The sequence below is a fragment of the Mercenaria mercenaria genome, chromosome 1 (assembly GCF_021730395.1).
Source record: "Mercenaria mercenaria strain notata chromosome 1, MADL_Memer_1, whole genome shotgun sequence".
In the NCBI taxonomy this organism is placed as follows: Eukaryota; Metazoa; Mollusca; class Bivalvia; order Venerida; family Veneridae; genus Mercenaria; species Mercenaria mercenaria.
In genome coordinates this window covers 79,660,073-79,675,232 of record NC_069361.1, presented here as the reverse complement: position 1 = coordinate 79,675,232, position 15,160 = coordinate 79,660,073, and the positions used below count along the sequence as shown (strand labels likewise).

Genomic DNA, 15,160 nt, shown 5'->3' with positions numbered 1-15,160 from the left:
AAATAACAAATGTTCCTTTATTTAAATCTATATAATATTATATCAGCATGATACGTATATTATGCTTTCATAGATTTAATACATCTGATTAAGCTCTGGAAAGTTTTACGGGTATGAAACCGCACTTCCTTTAACTTTTCTAAAAGAACGTTTGCTTGAACGTTATCGCTGCATAAAAAGAGTTCATAAATAACCGCAGAAAAGCTAGACAGTCTGTAAGAAATGTGTTGGAGAACAAGTCTGTGGTCTGCCGGAAGTTGTTCCGAATTCAGTAAAACGGAAGTGTTTTCGACCACGTGGTTAATTTCTGCATACAGGTCAACAGTGTTCCTCAAGAAGTATGCAGTCTTGTCAGTCTGCCGACTAAATGATTTGTTTTCAGAATCAAAGTCAAGAGTTACTTTTTCTCCTCTCTTTTCAGCTCTTACAATGTAGAATTGCAACTTCTTGGCCGTAGGTTTAATGCATGACTTCATTTTCTGAAGTCTTCCTGCATGTTGGTTGACGCGATGAAGGAGGGCCATCTTATACCATTTCTGACGATTTTTTATTTGAAGTGGATTAACTGCTTCTAACTTTCTTTTGGTAGTGTTATGATAATCTTTGTAGCCATATTTGTAACATTCGTCACCGTGCACCCGGCTACTCCATAACTGACCACAACCCCAGCAAAAGTGGGCTCTGCAAACACAAACCATCGATGGACAGCCACCGTTTTTCTCAATGAATCTGTGACACGAAGGGCAGTTCTTTCCACGAACAACGACCTGATTATTAAGGTCTGGTGGCTCGATAGCAATGTCACCAGTGTCTCTCATTTTCTTGTAGTAGCTTTTAATAGAATCGCAACTTGCTGGCCAGTGAGGAGGTTGAAGACATTCAAAGCATACATTTATTCCACAAGTGCATTGGGAATTCTTCGCATCTTCGCAGTTTCTCTTCAATACTCGATCACATTTTTCATTTGGACACCATCTTGCTGATTTCTGTTGCTCTACCTGTGTGTCATGACAACATTTTGCGTGTCTGATAACATCACGCATATTAATGAGTGACAAGAAGGTGCCCGGGTCCACAATTTTACTGCAATCATATTCAGGACATTGGATGTCCAGTGCACCATTATTTACTTTTGTTTCAAGGTATTCTTTCCAACAGCCGTCGCAAAACCAATGACTACAAGAAATGAGAGCAGTACCTGGATTAGCGTCTTCTAAGGTTGTATAACAAATGCAACAAAAACGATCTTTTGGAGATGCCACATTTTCTGATCCGTCTTCCGTACAAGCATCAAATCGATGAACGAGTTCAAATCCCATATCCACCGCTTCCTTCACAACGGGTAGGCGTGACAAAAACGAGTCTAGTAAGAAAGAGTTATTTGGACGATAAGACTCAACAGACCAATTAGCACATTTTTCCACTGTGCTTCCCTTCATAGACGTCTTGCAGACGTTCGTGTTGTTTTCACATACAATAGATTCTGCTGGAAGAGTTTCAATAAAGAAAAGAGTCCGCTCAACAATTTCCTCCACATTCGTTTCCATGTAATCAAATATTGTTTCAATCTGGACACTGTTCAAATTTTCTCCGAAGTTTGCATTTAGGAGAACTTTGTAGACAGTTTCTTTCAGATTGTTTATTTCGTTATCAACATCGTGCACAAAAACAATGCATGCCTCTGTGTGAATCATTTCGGTCTTGCTGTAAGTTTTAAATGTATCTAATCTCGTGACTTGATTTGAAATGTTCAACACAAATTTGCACGGGAAACATTCACATTCAATAAAGTCATTTCCAAATTTTTCCAACAGAGTTTGTTGATTTATATCTTCGTCTGCTAAAATGACTCGAACGGGTTGCAATGAAGTGCTTCTTCTTTTTGTTGGAATGGTCTTCTGTATTTCAGTTGTATCGTGTTGTTCGTCTGTTTCATTGCGTTCCATATATACAATGCGGCCTTTTGGAGACAATGACTCGTCGCTGTCTAAGGAAGAAGAGCTTGTATTACTGTTGTGCCCAACTTTCCCGCTTGCCAGATTGCTTGCTGTATTTGCATGTTTCAAGATGTCATCTAGAGTAACAACGAAGTCGCATGCTTCACCTGCATTCTCGTCTGCCTCGTGAACGTCGTCCTCCTCCTCTGAGTCTTCGAACGAGTCGTCCATGCACTGCAGCGACTCTTTAATATGAATTTCCATTCGATCTCTTCTCTTACTACGCTGTCTTTTGTCTTGATAACCATTCCATCGGAATGGTTCATGCGTGTTTATGCCAATACATTTTGCGTTGTGTGTTTGATAGCTGGTAACGGGACTTGGGTAATGAACTTCATAACGTAATTTATTTGTCTCTCTGACGTGTTCGTTCTCTTCTATAATTTCTTCCGTCTGCAGACGACGCCGACGTCTGTCGCGTCTTTTGTTCTTTGAAAGGGCAGGAGCACGTTTAAGAACACTATTCGACTGGAAATAGCCTCCCGAAGTTTTTATTTTGAATTTTCTGTCCGTACTGATATCACCGCCTTTAAACACGCCTTCTGTGGAACAGACACTGACGCAGTTTGCCACACGGCTTATTCTGTGTCGTTCAACGAGTTGTATCCCATAATCCTCTTCGTTGTTTGTACCAAGGATAATGTTTTCAAGTATCCCGGGGAGATCCCATCTACCTTGTTTGTTCAAGGAGTATTCGACACCATCAGTCATACTGTTTCCCTCTCCAAAAGCGCTACTCTTCCTGAAGCGGGCAATATCATCGAAGTCAGGGGTACCCAGGTGAACGTCGCTGATATGTGACCGAATAAGGTAGGCCTGTTTTCTGGAAATAACAATGCAAAATTACAAGTTTTCAATGATTAATACTTGAATTATGATATAATTTTAGAAATACAGAGAGGACTCTAGTTGACTAAGACATATAGACCTAAAGTTTGCCGACAGACTTGAGAGAAAATTTACGGACAGATATTTTTGTAAACACGATTTCATTATTAAAATATGTCTTTAGAAAATGCATATATATGCTAAAATGGCAGCTGATATATGCTCATGTAAATCATGTACAGCCGTTGTCCGACATATAATCTTGGCAATGTGGTATGGAGGATAGCTAACAATCTTTTCTTGCATTCTAATTCAAAGAAAATAAATTTAGAAGTTTTTTTCTATGTACCAAAAGGAAAATGTTTATACTTTTCAAAACGTTCAGTTTTAATACAGAGTCATGTGTTTTTCTCTCCTTTCCATTTTTTTAAAATATGTGTTGATTTAGTGGATACGCGATAGGTTAGGTTATTTTTCAAAACCACATCGAAACTAACTTTCCGTGACTCTTTTTTATAAATCAGGAAAATAATGTGTATCCTTTTCAAAGAGCATTAAGCTTTTTAATTTTCATTCACTGACGGGTTTTTTTCATACACACTGATTTAGTCAGTACATGATAGATTTGATTTTCGAACGATGACCTGCGAAAGATAAAACAGCAAGCAAATGTTTAAAATGTATGTCAAAATGTTTGTCTTCAAGCCAGTAAAAGAGTGAAATGAAAATTCATACAATAGTTAAGTCTAAAATGTAAAAATTAACTATATATCCTCCATACCCTACAGTTCGTTTTCGTGAACATCAGGTTTGTAAACATTAAAACTTGCGTTTTGTAACCTTAACTCAGGGTTCCATATTTTAGTGTGTCTTGTATAAAAAAAACGTGATCTCAAGCTAAAACAAAACGTAGACAAGTCATTTTGTAAGCTGGAAATTTTGGTTTGAAAACGTGTAAACACGTAATGACGTATGACCTAGTAATCGAACTATAAGTTATAGTATAACACCCACTATACCCTAAGCACTGTAGAACTTACTTGTACTGGCGATAATATCTCGTATTCCACCTTTTAAACGAGTTACCAGTCCTCACCCCGTGTTTCTCAACTTTATAGACCATTTTGGAGTTTTAACACCCTTGGGGCTGAGACTTGTAAAGCTTGTTGAAATAACCCGTAGCGGTGTTTGTTTATATATACCCTGGTTCATGTATACTTTCGTTTCGTTGTGCAATGCAATGTTTGCTATCTATTTTAAGAAACGGAAGTCATAATATTGACAATCTATTGGCCGGTATTAAAAATATTGTCGTCATAGTTTGAAAATAATTATTTCGATCGTTTCCGTAACGGTACGGAATTTGCCGTAGATTGATTAATAGTGTCATTGGTAACATAGTTACAGCACAGTCTGATATGCCACTGCTGTTATGGGTTATGCAAAAGTGTCAACAGATATTTTAAAGGAGAATACGCGGAGATAAGTTATATTTTATGTCATAAAGGTGGAGTATCTGTGCTAAATGCAAATGAATGACTGCTCAAGAAAAGATTATTTTATGTTTTCCATAAGTGCCTAAAATTTAATAGTGTCACCAAAACCAGGAACCACTCAAAAAGCTGCAAATAAAACATATACAGTAATAATAATAACTTTTTTTAGAAAGGATAACATGTTAGGCTATAGCCAGTCTGACATTATGGTCCTCTAACATATAGATATATATATAATTTCCTGATGTTGTTGCTAAAATATAAAATGTACTAATATATGCGATTTATATCATACAGTTTTTAGCTCCACTATTCGGAGAATAGGGGGGAGGGAGAGGGGGCTATTCTACTCGCCCTGGCGTTGGTGTCGGTTTTCTTGGTCAAAGTTTTTCGGCAACCTTTGTTTATCTGTCATATCTTTGTTACAATGTATGTGCAGGGGCTGGGCGCATTATACCAAAGGTCAAGGTTTGTTACTATTGCTTATATCGGCAACCTTTGTTTATCTGTCATATCTTTGTTACTATTGCTTATATCTTACTGTAAGTTCACATAAACATTTCCAGCAAACAAGCAAAGTATATGCAGGGGCTGGGCCCATTATACCCAAGGTCAAGGTCACTTAGGTGTTATATTTAGATCTAGGTTATTTTTAAGGTTAAAGTTTTTCGGCAACCTTTGTTTTTGTGTCATATCTTTGTTGCTATTGCTTATATCTTACTGTAAGTTCACATAAACATTGTCCAGCATACAAACAATGTATGTGCAGGGGCTGGGCGCATTATAATAAAGGTCAAGGTTACCAAGCTGTTATACTTAGGTTATTTTTAAGGTTAAAGTTTTTCGGCAACCTTTGTTTTTCTGTAACATCTTTGTTATTATTGCTTATGTCTTACTGTAAGTCCACATAAACATTGTCCAGCATACAAACAATGTACAGGCGCTGGGCCCAGTATACCCAAGGTCAAGGTCACAAAGTTGTTATACTTTGAATTATGCCTCGGTCAATATTCATATATCTCGCGGTGAACATTTTTCATATCACCCTCTCAGGAATGCAATATTTATATATTATATATTATATACGGGCAAGTGAACAAATTGATTAATACGATTATATATGAAACCAGATGGGAAATTTGGAAATATAGAAATAATTATAAATTCAATAACAACAACTATCAGTCAATAAGAAGCTTTTATAAACATCTAGTTAGAAAAATTAAAGAACAAATAAAATGGCACAGTGCTGATAATGAAAAACTACAGTTATTGAAATCTATCGAGACAATGTCGGATACATATATAGACGTATAAGTTTTCACAATGTTGTGTATAATAAAATATTTGTAAGGTTGAAAATAACAAGAAAAAAGAAACTTCGTCAAATTTTACTGATCGTTTTTCGAACAAGTTCTATTTCACTGGCGAAGTAACTATTGTGATCAATATATCACTGAATCTGTTATTCATATGTTTGTATGAATTGGTTTTTAATGTCTTCTTTTATGGCTATTGTTTTGTAAATGTTCATACCTTACAAAAATAAATGGGGTTATCCCAATTGGGAGCCCGAAAAAAAAACAATAAAACTTTTTTTTGAAAAAACCCCATAGACTTTAGGGCTCATATAGATAGAATTTCAGACTCCTGTGGATACACGTGGTGACATGAGGAACAAATTAGAATGTGTTCTATGCCTTGACGAGCAAAAGGTTGATCGCAAAATGATTTAACCTTGAGGATATCACGATTTTCCATAAAGCAGCATCTTGTAACTTTGGATTTTAGGTTTTTTTTTTACTGTAACTCACGATTCAATGAATTTACGTATGATTGAAAACATTCTAACCAAGTTTCATTAAGACTGGGTCAAAAATGTGGCTTCTATATCGTTAAATGTAAAAATGTTATTGACACAGGACGGCGAACACAATAGCTTACCGTGAGCACTTTGTCGTAACATATTAAACTTTAACCCGAACTGACTAAACTTCCAACCCTATACCCTAACCATAAGTCCCTAAATATGTCCTTATTGAACGCACATGATAGCAGGGTGATAAATATGGTCGTTGTTTGTAACATAGAGTGCACATCGCCAAATGAATAAATGTGATAAATAATTATGAATACTGTTAGAAGTTTTCGAATTTCTGCGCATGGTGTATTACGATTATTGTGCCGCAATTGTTACCGTTGTTTGAGAAGGCTTTTGGAGACTGGTTTAAGTTTCTACATTCGAGAAAAGGATGTTTGTGGCCTTGAACATTTGGTAGGTCAGTTACATTCTTGTCACCTATACAAGGGACAGGCCTACATACCACACCCGTAGTTCGAGTCAAATTATGGAGCTATGATTTACATACCGTGCCTTTTTTTCTTTATATGTATGTTGAGATATCATATTTCTTATGCCATGTAACTTTGGATGTTTGGTGCGTTCCATTGACCGGCGGTTATTTTTGCGCTGGCCGTTCCAGTTCCACGTCTCAGTGTATTGCTTTCTTTGTTAATTAGTATCACAGGTCTGATGGTTCTTGAAAAAAAAAACTAGAAGCTTTGGACAAGTTTGATTTTATACATAGGCCTTGGAAGAAGATACAAAGTATATCGGCTAAACATTCAAACGACTTGTAAATTTCTGTCAAAAATCGTTTGAACACAACCTCACCTAGTAAAGTTTTTTCTAATGTCCTGAATTAAGCATAGGATTTGTTTGTTTTGGGTTTAACGCCGTCAAGTGGTTACTGCAATCACTTCTGTTGTGTACAAGAGTAGATTCTATTATCCGTCAGAAATAAAGTCAGTTATGCATCACAAAAAACAATGTAGTTGTGTAGGGTCACGTGTAATTTATACATTTGACAATAGCCCGCCTCATGCGCCCGCAGAGCGCAGATCTACGGAGTTCGATCCTCGGGCGCGCGTATGTTCTCCGAGACATTGTGTCTGATATCACTGTTCACACAAGTTCGTCCTCCACCTCTGATTCAAGTGGGGATGCAGGCAGTTACTTGCGGAGAACAGGTTTGTACTGGTAAAGAATCCAGGAACACTGGTTACGTTACATGAAATACTGTTGAAAAACGGCGTTAAACCCAAAATAAAAAAAAAAAAACAAAACAAACGTGTGACTAAGTGAATGAGGGCAAGTCATTACAAACAAGGTGCTATAATATGTATTTATAATTGTTTCTACAAATAATTACTTCTATGGAATAACTAATATTTTTATGACAGCTTATTAATCAAATATTAGTGTAGTTTATTGAGGACCCGGCCAAAATGCTATAAACATTAGAAACGTAGTTTTACACCATACTGCTTGTTATTTGTTGTTGTTTTTTCGTTTCATAGATTTTTTCTTCTCTTTCTCCCTCGCCTGGTTGAGTTTCAGTGCGTGAACTGGTCGCAAAGTCAAATTTAAATCCGGAATTAATTACAATAAGTCTTCGTTTTTAACCGAGTATTGATAATTAAATTATTAAAATTTGTCTTACAATTTTTACAGCTCAGCTATTTAATAGGTTACATTATTTTTCAAGTTATATATTCTTTTATTTCCACTTTTCAGTGACTGACATAACATAACAACTATTTACATATATACACAGAAAATATTACAAAATATAACCGACTGCTCTTAATTTTTGTGATAATATGGTAGATGGCAGATGCGGGTGTGGTACTGTGTATGACCCTCTCAGGCCCTTTTTCCATTCTACACCTTTCTTTCGGTAGTTTGGGGCACAAGTACTAAGTCTTTTACTTAGTGAACTAGGTTGTCATACACTTGTCACAATACCCGACTGTTAACTATAAATATTTATTTATATAACTACTAATTTTTACTTATATTTATATTTATTTGTTTTTACTCCTACCTCTTTTTATGCATGTATCATATGTATGTTTTATTCCCTTCCTATTTGCTTAGAGGGGGAGTAACCATGTTAATAATATATATCTAATGTTATCTCCGTAAAATTTCTTGTATCTTGTATCAGGAAGGTCTAATACGTATAGTCGTTCCAGCTTGTAGTCTTGTACACTGAAGTGTTGCGGTAAGACCAGGCACGTGTCCAGGTGGGGGGCCAGGGGGCCTGGGCCCCCCCCAGCTGGCTGGCTAGTTATGATTTTTATTACTATGGGCCCCTCAATTAACAAATTTATACACCAGCGCAATTGGCTTGATTTGACAGCAATACACAGGCTAAAGAGCCATAAAACTGTGTCCGGTAGTGGAAATTAGCCCCAGGCATGTTACAGGTAAAAATTTATCTGTACATGCTTCATAGCCTGGGAATCCAGTCTGACAATTTCTAACGCTACATGCTTCATTGATCATGTAGCTTCATTGATCGCTTGCTTTTTAAACGTGGTACTTGATTGGGTAGTGGGTAGTTTTTCATTATACATGTATTTGCTTAGAACATTAGAACACAAGAAATGCAGAAAAAGTTCAAAGAAATATTTTTGTGTTTTTATTTATTTTATTATTAATACTTATTTTTGAACTTAGTAAATCATTTTTCTACAAATCATGTCATTTTGGATATCAGTTTTGAGCAGTTTTTGATAACTTTCTTTTTAGTGAAATTACACATATTATTTTTTTTTTAATTTAATTAGAAAACAGTTTTTTATGCCCCCACTTTGGGGGGGGGGGGGGGGGTGCATATAGATTTGCTCTTGTCCGTCCGTCCTTCCGTCCGTCTGTCCGTCCGTCCGTCCGTCCTTCCGAAAATGTTGTGTCGCGCGTAGCTCTGAAAGTATTTGACGTAGAGTCACAAAACTTTACAAGAATGTTGGTCAGCATGTGTAGTTGTGCACCTGGGGTTTCGCGTCCGGATCCATTCAGTCATGTAGAAGTTATGGCCCCTGACTTTGTAAAAAATGGTCATTTTAATGTTGTGTCGTGCCTAGCTCCAAAAGTATATGACCTAGAGTCACAAAACTTTACAGGCATGTTGGTCAGCATGTGCAGTTGTGCACCTGGGGTTTCGCGTCTGGATTCACCCAGACATATAGGAGTTATGGCCCCTGACTTAGTAAAAAATTTGTCATTTTAATGTTGTGTCACGCATAGCTCCAAAAGTATTTGACCTAGAATCACCAAAGTTTACAGGAATGTTGGTCAGCATGTGTAGTTGTGCACCTGGGGTTTCGCGTCCGGATTCATTCAGTCATGTAGAAGTTATGGCCCCTGACTTTGTAAAAAATGGTCATTTTAATGTTGTGTCGTGCCTAGCTCCAAAAGTATATGACCTAGAGTCACAAAACTTTACAGGCATGTTGGTCAGCATGTGTAGTTGTGCACCTGGGGTTTCGCGTCCGGATTCATCCAGTCATGTAGGAGTTATGGCCCCTGACTTTGTAAAAAATTGGTCATTTTAATGTTGTGTCGTGCATAGCCCCAAAAGTATTTGACCTAGAATCACCAAAGTTTACAGGAATGTTGGTCAGCATGTGTAGTTGTGCACCTGGGGTTTCGCATCCGGATTCATTCAGTATTGTAGGAGTTCTGGCCCCTGACTAATGTCATGTAGTGGGGGCATCTGTGTCCCATGGACACATTTCTAGTTTATATTATGATTGAAAGAAAAGGGTAGAATGAATGAAATTTTATTCATTTGATTAAAATGTAGTATAATTATTGCTGACAATCATATAGTTTGTTTTATTATGATAAATAAAGTTGATTTTCAAACCACTAGCTTCTTTATTACTGGTAGCTGGTTATACGTTGGATTGGTAGATATCAGAGCCAATACACTGAGACCTGGGTATCATACAGAAAAATGAATTCCATACACTGTGACTGTACAATCATACATCATACATTGAAAAGGCTTGATGAAATGATTAAAAAATAGAGTTTTCCTTAATTATATAATACATTCATGCATCCTTAAAGGTGTTACAGGTAGCAGGAAAATGCATCTTTTTCATGTACCATATCAAAAAATTTTCGATATCGGGAGGGGATACCCCTCCCAAACCCATCCCAGGTTGGGCCCTCCCCCCCCCAGCAAAAAAATCCTGGACACGGGCCTGAAGACAAGGGCATCTTCTGGTTCAAAGTAAATTAGTATTTGCCTGTCAGATAACGGCTGTTTATTAAAGTTACGATGTGCACGAGAATATTGTGCACGCGTCATAGTTGCTAACCGTTAAATTTTCTATAATGGTTAGTCATATATGTCGAATCACGAAAATTTGCAATAAGCCATGGCAGTAATGTCAAGTTTATTTGAAATTTATATTATACCAGATAGGGGCATGTGGCTTTCAAATTCCAGGGCTTGTGATAGCCTACAGTATAATTCAGAGAAAATTTTCAATCAACATGTGCTTTATTTCTTCCATCTCGTTGTGCGTTCTAAAGGGTGCCAATCCAACAGAAATGGCGCTTGTGCGTCGTTTTAGCGTGTTGGCGTATTCAAACGCACGCCAACACGCCAGAACGAAATGGCAGATATCTACACAATAATGAATGTAATATTTTATAAGATATTTATGTAGATCTAGGTTCGCAAACGTTCTTTTAAAAATAAGATAGTGGTAGTTTCTCCAAAAATGCCTTAATAGTATCTACAAGGGCAATGTATGGTTCAGTGACCATTGTATGTAAAGAAAACAATATTTTTTCGAATACATAATTAAGGAAAAAAAGATTCATCTTTTCTCCAACATTCTTATATACATGTAGGCCTTGCTATTAGTTTATTAGCTAACATGTGACGTCGATTAGCGTGATTGTTTCTAAAAATAGATATTTTCGGATACAGCGCGCGTGAATCTGACAGCCAGCTTACTGTTGTGGAATTTCTGAGAATTATCGGTGAACAGAACACACCTGCGCCTCAAAAAATGTTTCGATTTTAAGTTCAAAGTTAGTTCAATATATGTTAGGCAGCTTGCATATGAATGGAGAGTTTTCAATATTGTTGTATCGGCTGGAAATCTGCGTTAATTGATACGTAATTGGATTGGAATCAAACACACAGGTAACACGGAGCAACATCCAAAATGGCGGAGCTCGGAGAGGGCGGTGGATCTGAGCAGGATGATATTTTATTTCTTAGAACAGTAAGTATATCAGCAAGAATGTACTTTACGAATATACGCTAACAATCTTTTTAAAACACATATTGATCAATATTAACCTTTTGTGATGCGGTGGCTGCTTTCAAATAGCGATAATTATCGCTCTGTGTTGTGTTCTACCACTGCAGATGTTTGTATTGAATATTGGCATTGAATATATTACAAGTTCGTGAATTACAAACAGGTACAAAGTCTGCTAATATAGAGACTGAGGTGAAGAACCTATAGGAAATCAGACATCATATAGTGCAGAGGTCTTTATTAACTCAGTTTTATGTGTAGTTTTCTTACACATAATTAATACAGTTAGATATTGGGTCTAGTACAGTTATATCTGTTTTGATATAAGTAATATACAAGGACATGAATAAGTCTTTCTTTAGACACTTGCAATGCAATTATATCACTCAGAATAATTGGTTATAAGATATATAGTGTTGTGTTATTGCAACTCAGGCCTTTACTCCTCTTTTTTTCAAAAGAATGGTGATATCTCAATGTACACCTTTTGATTTCTGTTATACATCAAATAATCTGTGGAATCTTTCTGAATCACTTGTTATTCTGTATTAATATATCATTAACCTATTGAGAAACCTACAGACAATGCTTGAAGTAGCATTGTTTATCAGTTGATTTACATGTATTAATGGATCGCGATAATTTTATTTTAACGGTACTTGGCAAATTCAAAAAACAGGTAAAGCAGGTATATTATCCGATAAGTGGTGTTTATTTGTATATTGTAGTATTGTTATCTCTAAATACGATCCGTAATTCCATAACAGATTTGTAGTCTAGTGGATAGCGTGTCGGGCATCTATTTTTTATGTTTGTATGGTATAGGTTTGAGCCCTTCTTTTTTTAAATGATTTTTACTTACTCAGTTTTCACAGGGTTTTTTCTTATATCGTCTTTTGTATTTTTCTTTCATTCTTTTTATTATGTATTTGTTTAATTATCATTGCAATGTTAATAGATTCAATGTGTATTCTTATAAGAGGTCATCTGAAACATGTCAGTAAGTACTCAAAATAAGTGCACGTGAAAATAATGATATAAATAGTTTTACATGAATTCCTTCTGCAGGTAAAAACATGCTGGAAAAATAAAAAAGTAGCTCGTCCTGTATTCGAACCAGCACCGTACGCTTACAAATCATACGTGTTAACCACTAGACCATGTCGCTACTTGCATTGGTTTGGCGGTATAAGATATTTTGTCCTATAATGTGTCCACTTGATTCCCTATTTCATTGTTATGGGTTAATCCGGTATTAGTAAATAAAGGCCACAGTTATCGCGTTTTGTTAATACAAGGACAGAGCATATTCATTAGCTCCAGCTGTTAGATATTCAAACTTCTGAATCATAACCTTAGTAAATCTTCTGAAAGATAACCTTAGTAAATCATAGATATGCAAGCTTCTGAATGATAATCTTAGTAAATCATAGATATATGTTCAAGCTTCTGACTGATAACCATAGTAAACCATAGATATGCAAGCTTCTGAATGATAATTAATCTTAGTAAATCATAGATATATGTTCAAGCTTCTGACTGATAACCTTAGTAAATCATAGATATGCAAGCTTCTGAAAGATAACCTTAGTAAAATCATAGAGCTTCTGAAAGATAACCTTAGTAAATCATAGATATGCAAGCTTCTGAATGATAACCTTAGTAAATCATAGATATGCCAGCTTCTGAATGATAAGTAATAGTTGTAGTATGTGTGAGAGTGTGTTACCAGGATATATCAGAGCTAGGGGTATATCGAGGGTATTTTTCTCTGCACACATCGTCGAGGCCGACAGGCCGAGACAGATATGTGCAGAGAAAAATACGGAGATGTACCCCTAGCTCTGATATATCCTCGTAACACATGAGCATTACATATTACATATATGGTCTGTGCATCAGCAGCTGCTGTTGTTTATTGCAGAATATATATTACTTGACCTTTGTTGAAGTGACAAAAAATGAGCTATATTAGAATGCTAGACAGTCGGGCAGAATTTTAGTGTATGATAAGCAAAATTTTTAAGCAGCCATCTCATATTTACGAACATATTTCAGGTTTCCACAGACACCAAATTATAAATCTTATGTCAAGTTGCAATATATAAATGACTGATATATCCCGAAAAGATGACATATCCTGAAAAGTTGATTGCAAAACAGCATAATGCCCCCCTTAGAAGAAGGAGGGGTATATTGTTTTGCAGATGTCGGTCAGTCGGTTGATCGGTATGCAGACCAATCTGTTTCCGGATGATAACTCAAGCACCATATTAGAAAAAAATAGAGATCTTAGAAGAGATAATATATGAAATTATAATTATATATATAAATAATCATATAAATAATACTATATAATCACATATATGAAATTCTGTTAGTGGAGATTTAGTTTTTATGCAGATGCATTAAGTTTTATGTTGTCAGGCAGTTTTTGCTGTACATAAACTGAAATCTGTACATAAACTGAAATTGGAAAAAAAATTGGTTTAAAAGGGAGGTAATTCAATACTTTAATATTGCAAAAGACTCCACAAAAATATCTCAGTAATATTACAATGAACTGGCAAGTTTTCTGACTTCTTATTATTTCAACAGAATCTTCCTGTAACAGGTATATAAATTTAGGGACTATTTTACAGTTTAGATACAATGAGCAATATATAACTTACAAGTAACCTTTGCCTGCAATTGCTGATTTTGCAGTCTCCATAAAAAAGCAAAAACACTAAAATGATAAAAAAAAATGTAATGAAATATATAGTCCCTGAAATAAATATTTGCAGTTTAAACTGACTGTTAGGAAATTGTAGTTGTAATAGTTTGTGATTTCACAAAATTTGTTAGATATCTCACTGCTTATAGTATTTAAGAGTTATGTAGGATTAATAAATAAAAGAGATGCTGTTTAACTCCAAATTATTTAATCTAAACTTACTGTACTAAATATGTGGGTGGGCATGCCTGATAAAAAAATTCTATTTATACATTTTATTTTTATTGAATGTGAAAATAGTAGTTTCTCATTTAACTAGTAATTTCTCATTTTAACTTCTAACACTGATGAGGTTATACTGTTAAACATTTTAGCTATACTTCAGATTATTAACATTTACAATAATTTACACTCGTAGTAGAGATGATGAAGGCTAGTTATAAAGAATTTTCGTAATTTATGCTCTATGACCAAGTATATGATGCACCTAATCAACTTAAGGTTATTAGGCTAATTGCCTCTTATATTAATTCAATTAACACCTTTTATAACATATATTACATACTTGATTACTACCTTATTATACAATTTTGTCCAACTTGGCCTAGGACCAAGCTAGATTCCTCCATCTTGAACAATATCAAAACCTTGTTTACTCTTTATTAACAATCTAATACAAATTTTCCTTTGGTTTAATTTGAAATATATTCAGAACAATTAACAAAATTGAATAATATCAAATTTTCTCTCAATGTTTCCTTGTCTACTCCATCACCTTTTATTGTTTACCCCCCTCAACCAAGTTCCCCCCATCTGTCCCCCCCCCCCCCCCCCCCCCCCCCCCCGGCCAAAAAAAAATAAAAAATAAATAGATAAAAGGTGTAAATGTAGTCGCAGAAAGTGCCTTTTCATTATAAAGTCTGTCTCTTACTGGGTAACCTAACAACACAATCATTCTGTTCTGGTTTCCCTTGTAACACATCGAGTCC

At 35.6% G+C, this 15,160-nt stretch overlaps 2 protein-coding genes across 11 annotated transcripts in view; one reads left to right on the top strand and one right to left on the bottom strand.

Annotated features, from left to right (window-relative positions):
* LOC123532791 (uncharacterized) lies at window positions 1–4,036 on the bottom strand. The gene is made up of 2 exons (XM_045314380.2): window positions 3,866–4,036; window positions 1–2,820 (listed from the first exon to the last, which is right to left on the bottom strand). The coding sequence occupies exons 1-2, from the start codon at window positions 3,946–3,948 to the stop codon at window positions 60–62; spliced, it is 2,844 nt and encodes a 947-aa protein (XP_045170315.2). The 5' UTR covers window positions 3,949–4,036; the 3' UTR covers window positions 1–59.
* A 7,073-nt stretch (window positions 4,037–11,109) lies between these two features.
* Window positions 11,110–15,160, top strand: part of LOC123532801 (ryanodine receptor-like) — a 194,676-nt gene continuing 190,625 nt past the window's right edge. For all 10 annotated transcript variants that reach the window (XM_053552050.1, XM_053552061.1, XM_053552058.1 and 7 more), the window contains exon 1: window positions 11,110–11,416. In XM_053552050.1, the coding sequence (XP_053408025.1) occupies window positions 11,357–11,416 (60 nt within the window). In that variant the 5' untranslated portion in view covers window positions 11,110–11,356. The remainder of the gene's footprint in view (window positions 11,417–15,160) is intronic.

Bases quoted from the DNA above. Each gene is read 5' to 3' on its own strand.
- LOC123532791 (XM_045314380.2), bottom strand. From the start codon at position 3,948: ATGGTCTATAAAGTTGAGAAACACGGGGTGAGGACTGGTAACTCGTTT. The intron at 2,821-3,865 runs GTAAGTTCTACA...TGTTATTTCCAG, and splicing joins AGATATTATCGCCAGTACAA to AAAACAGGCCTACCTTATTC.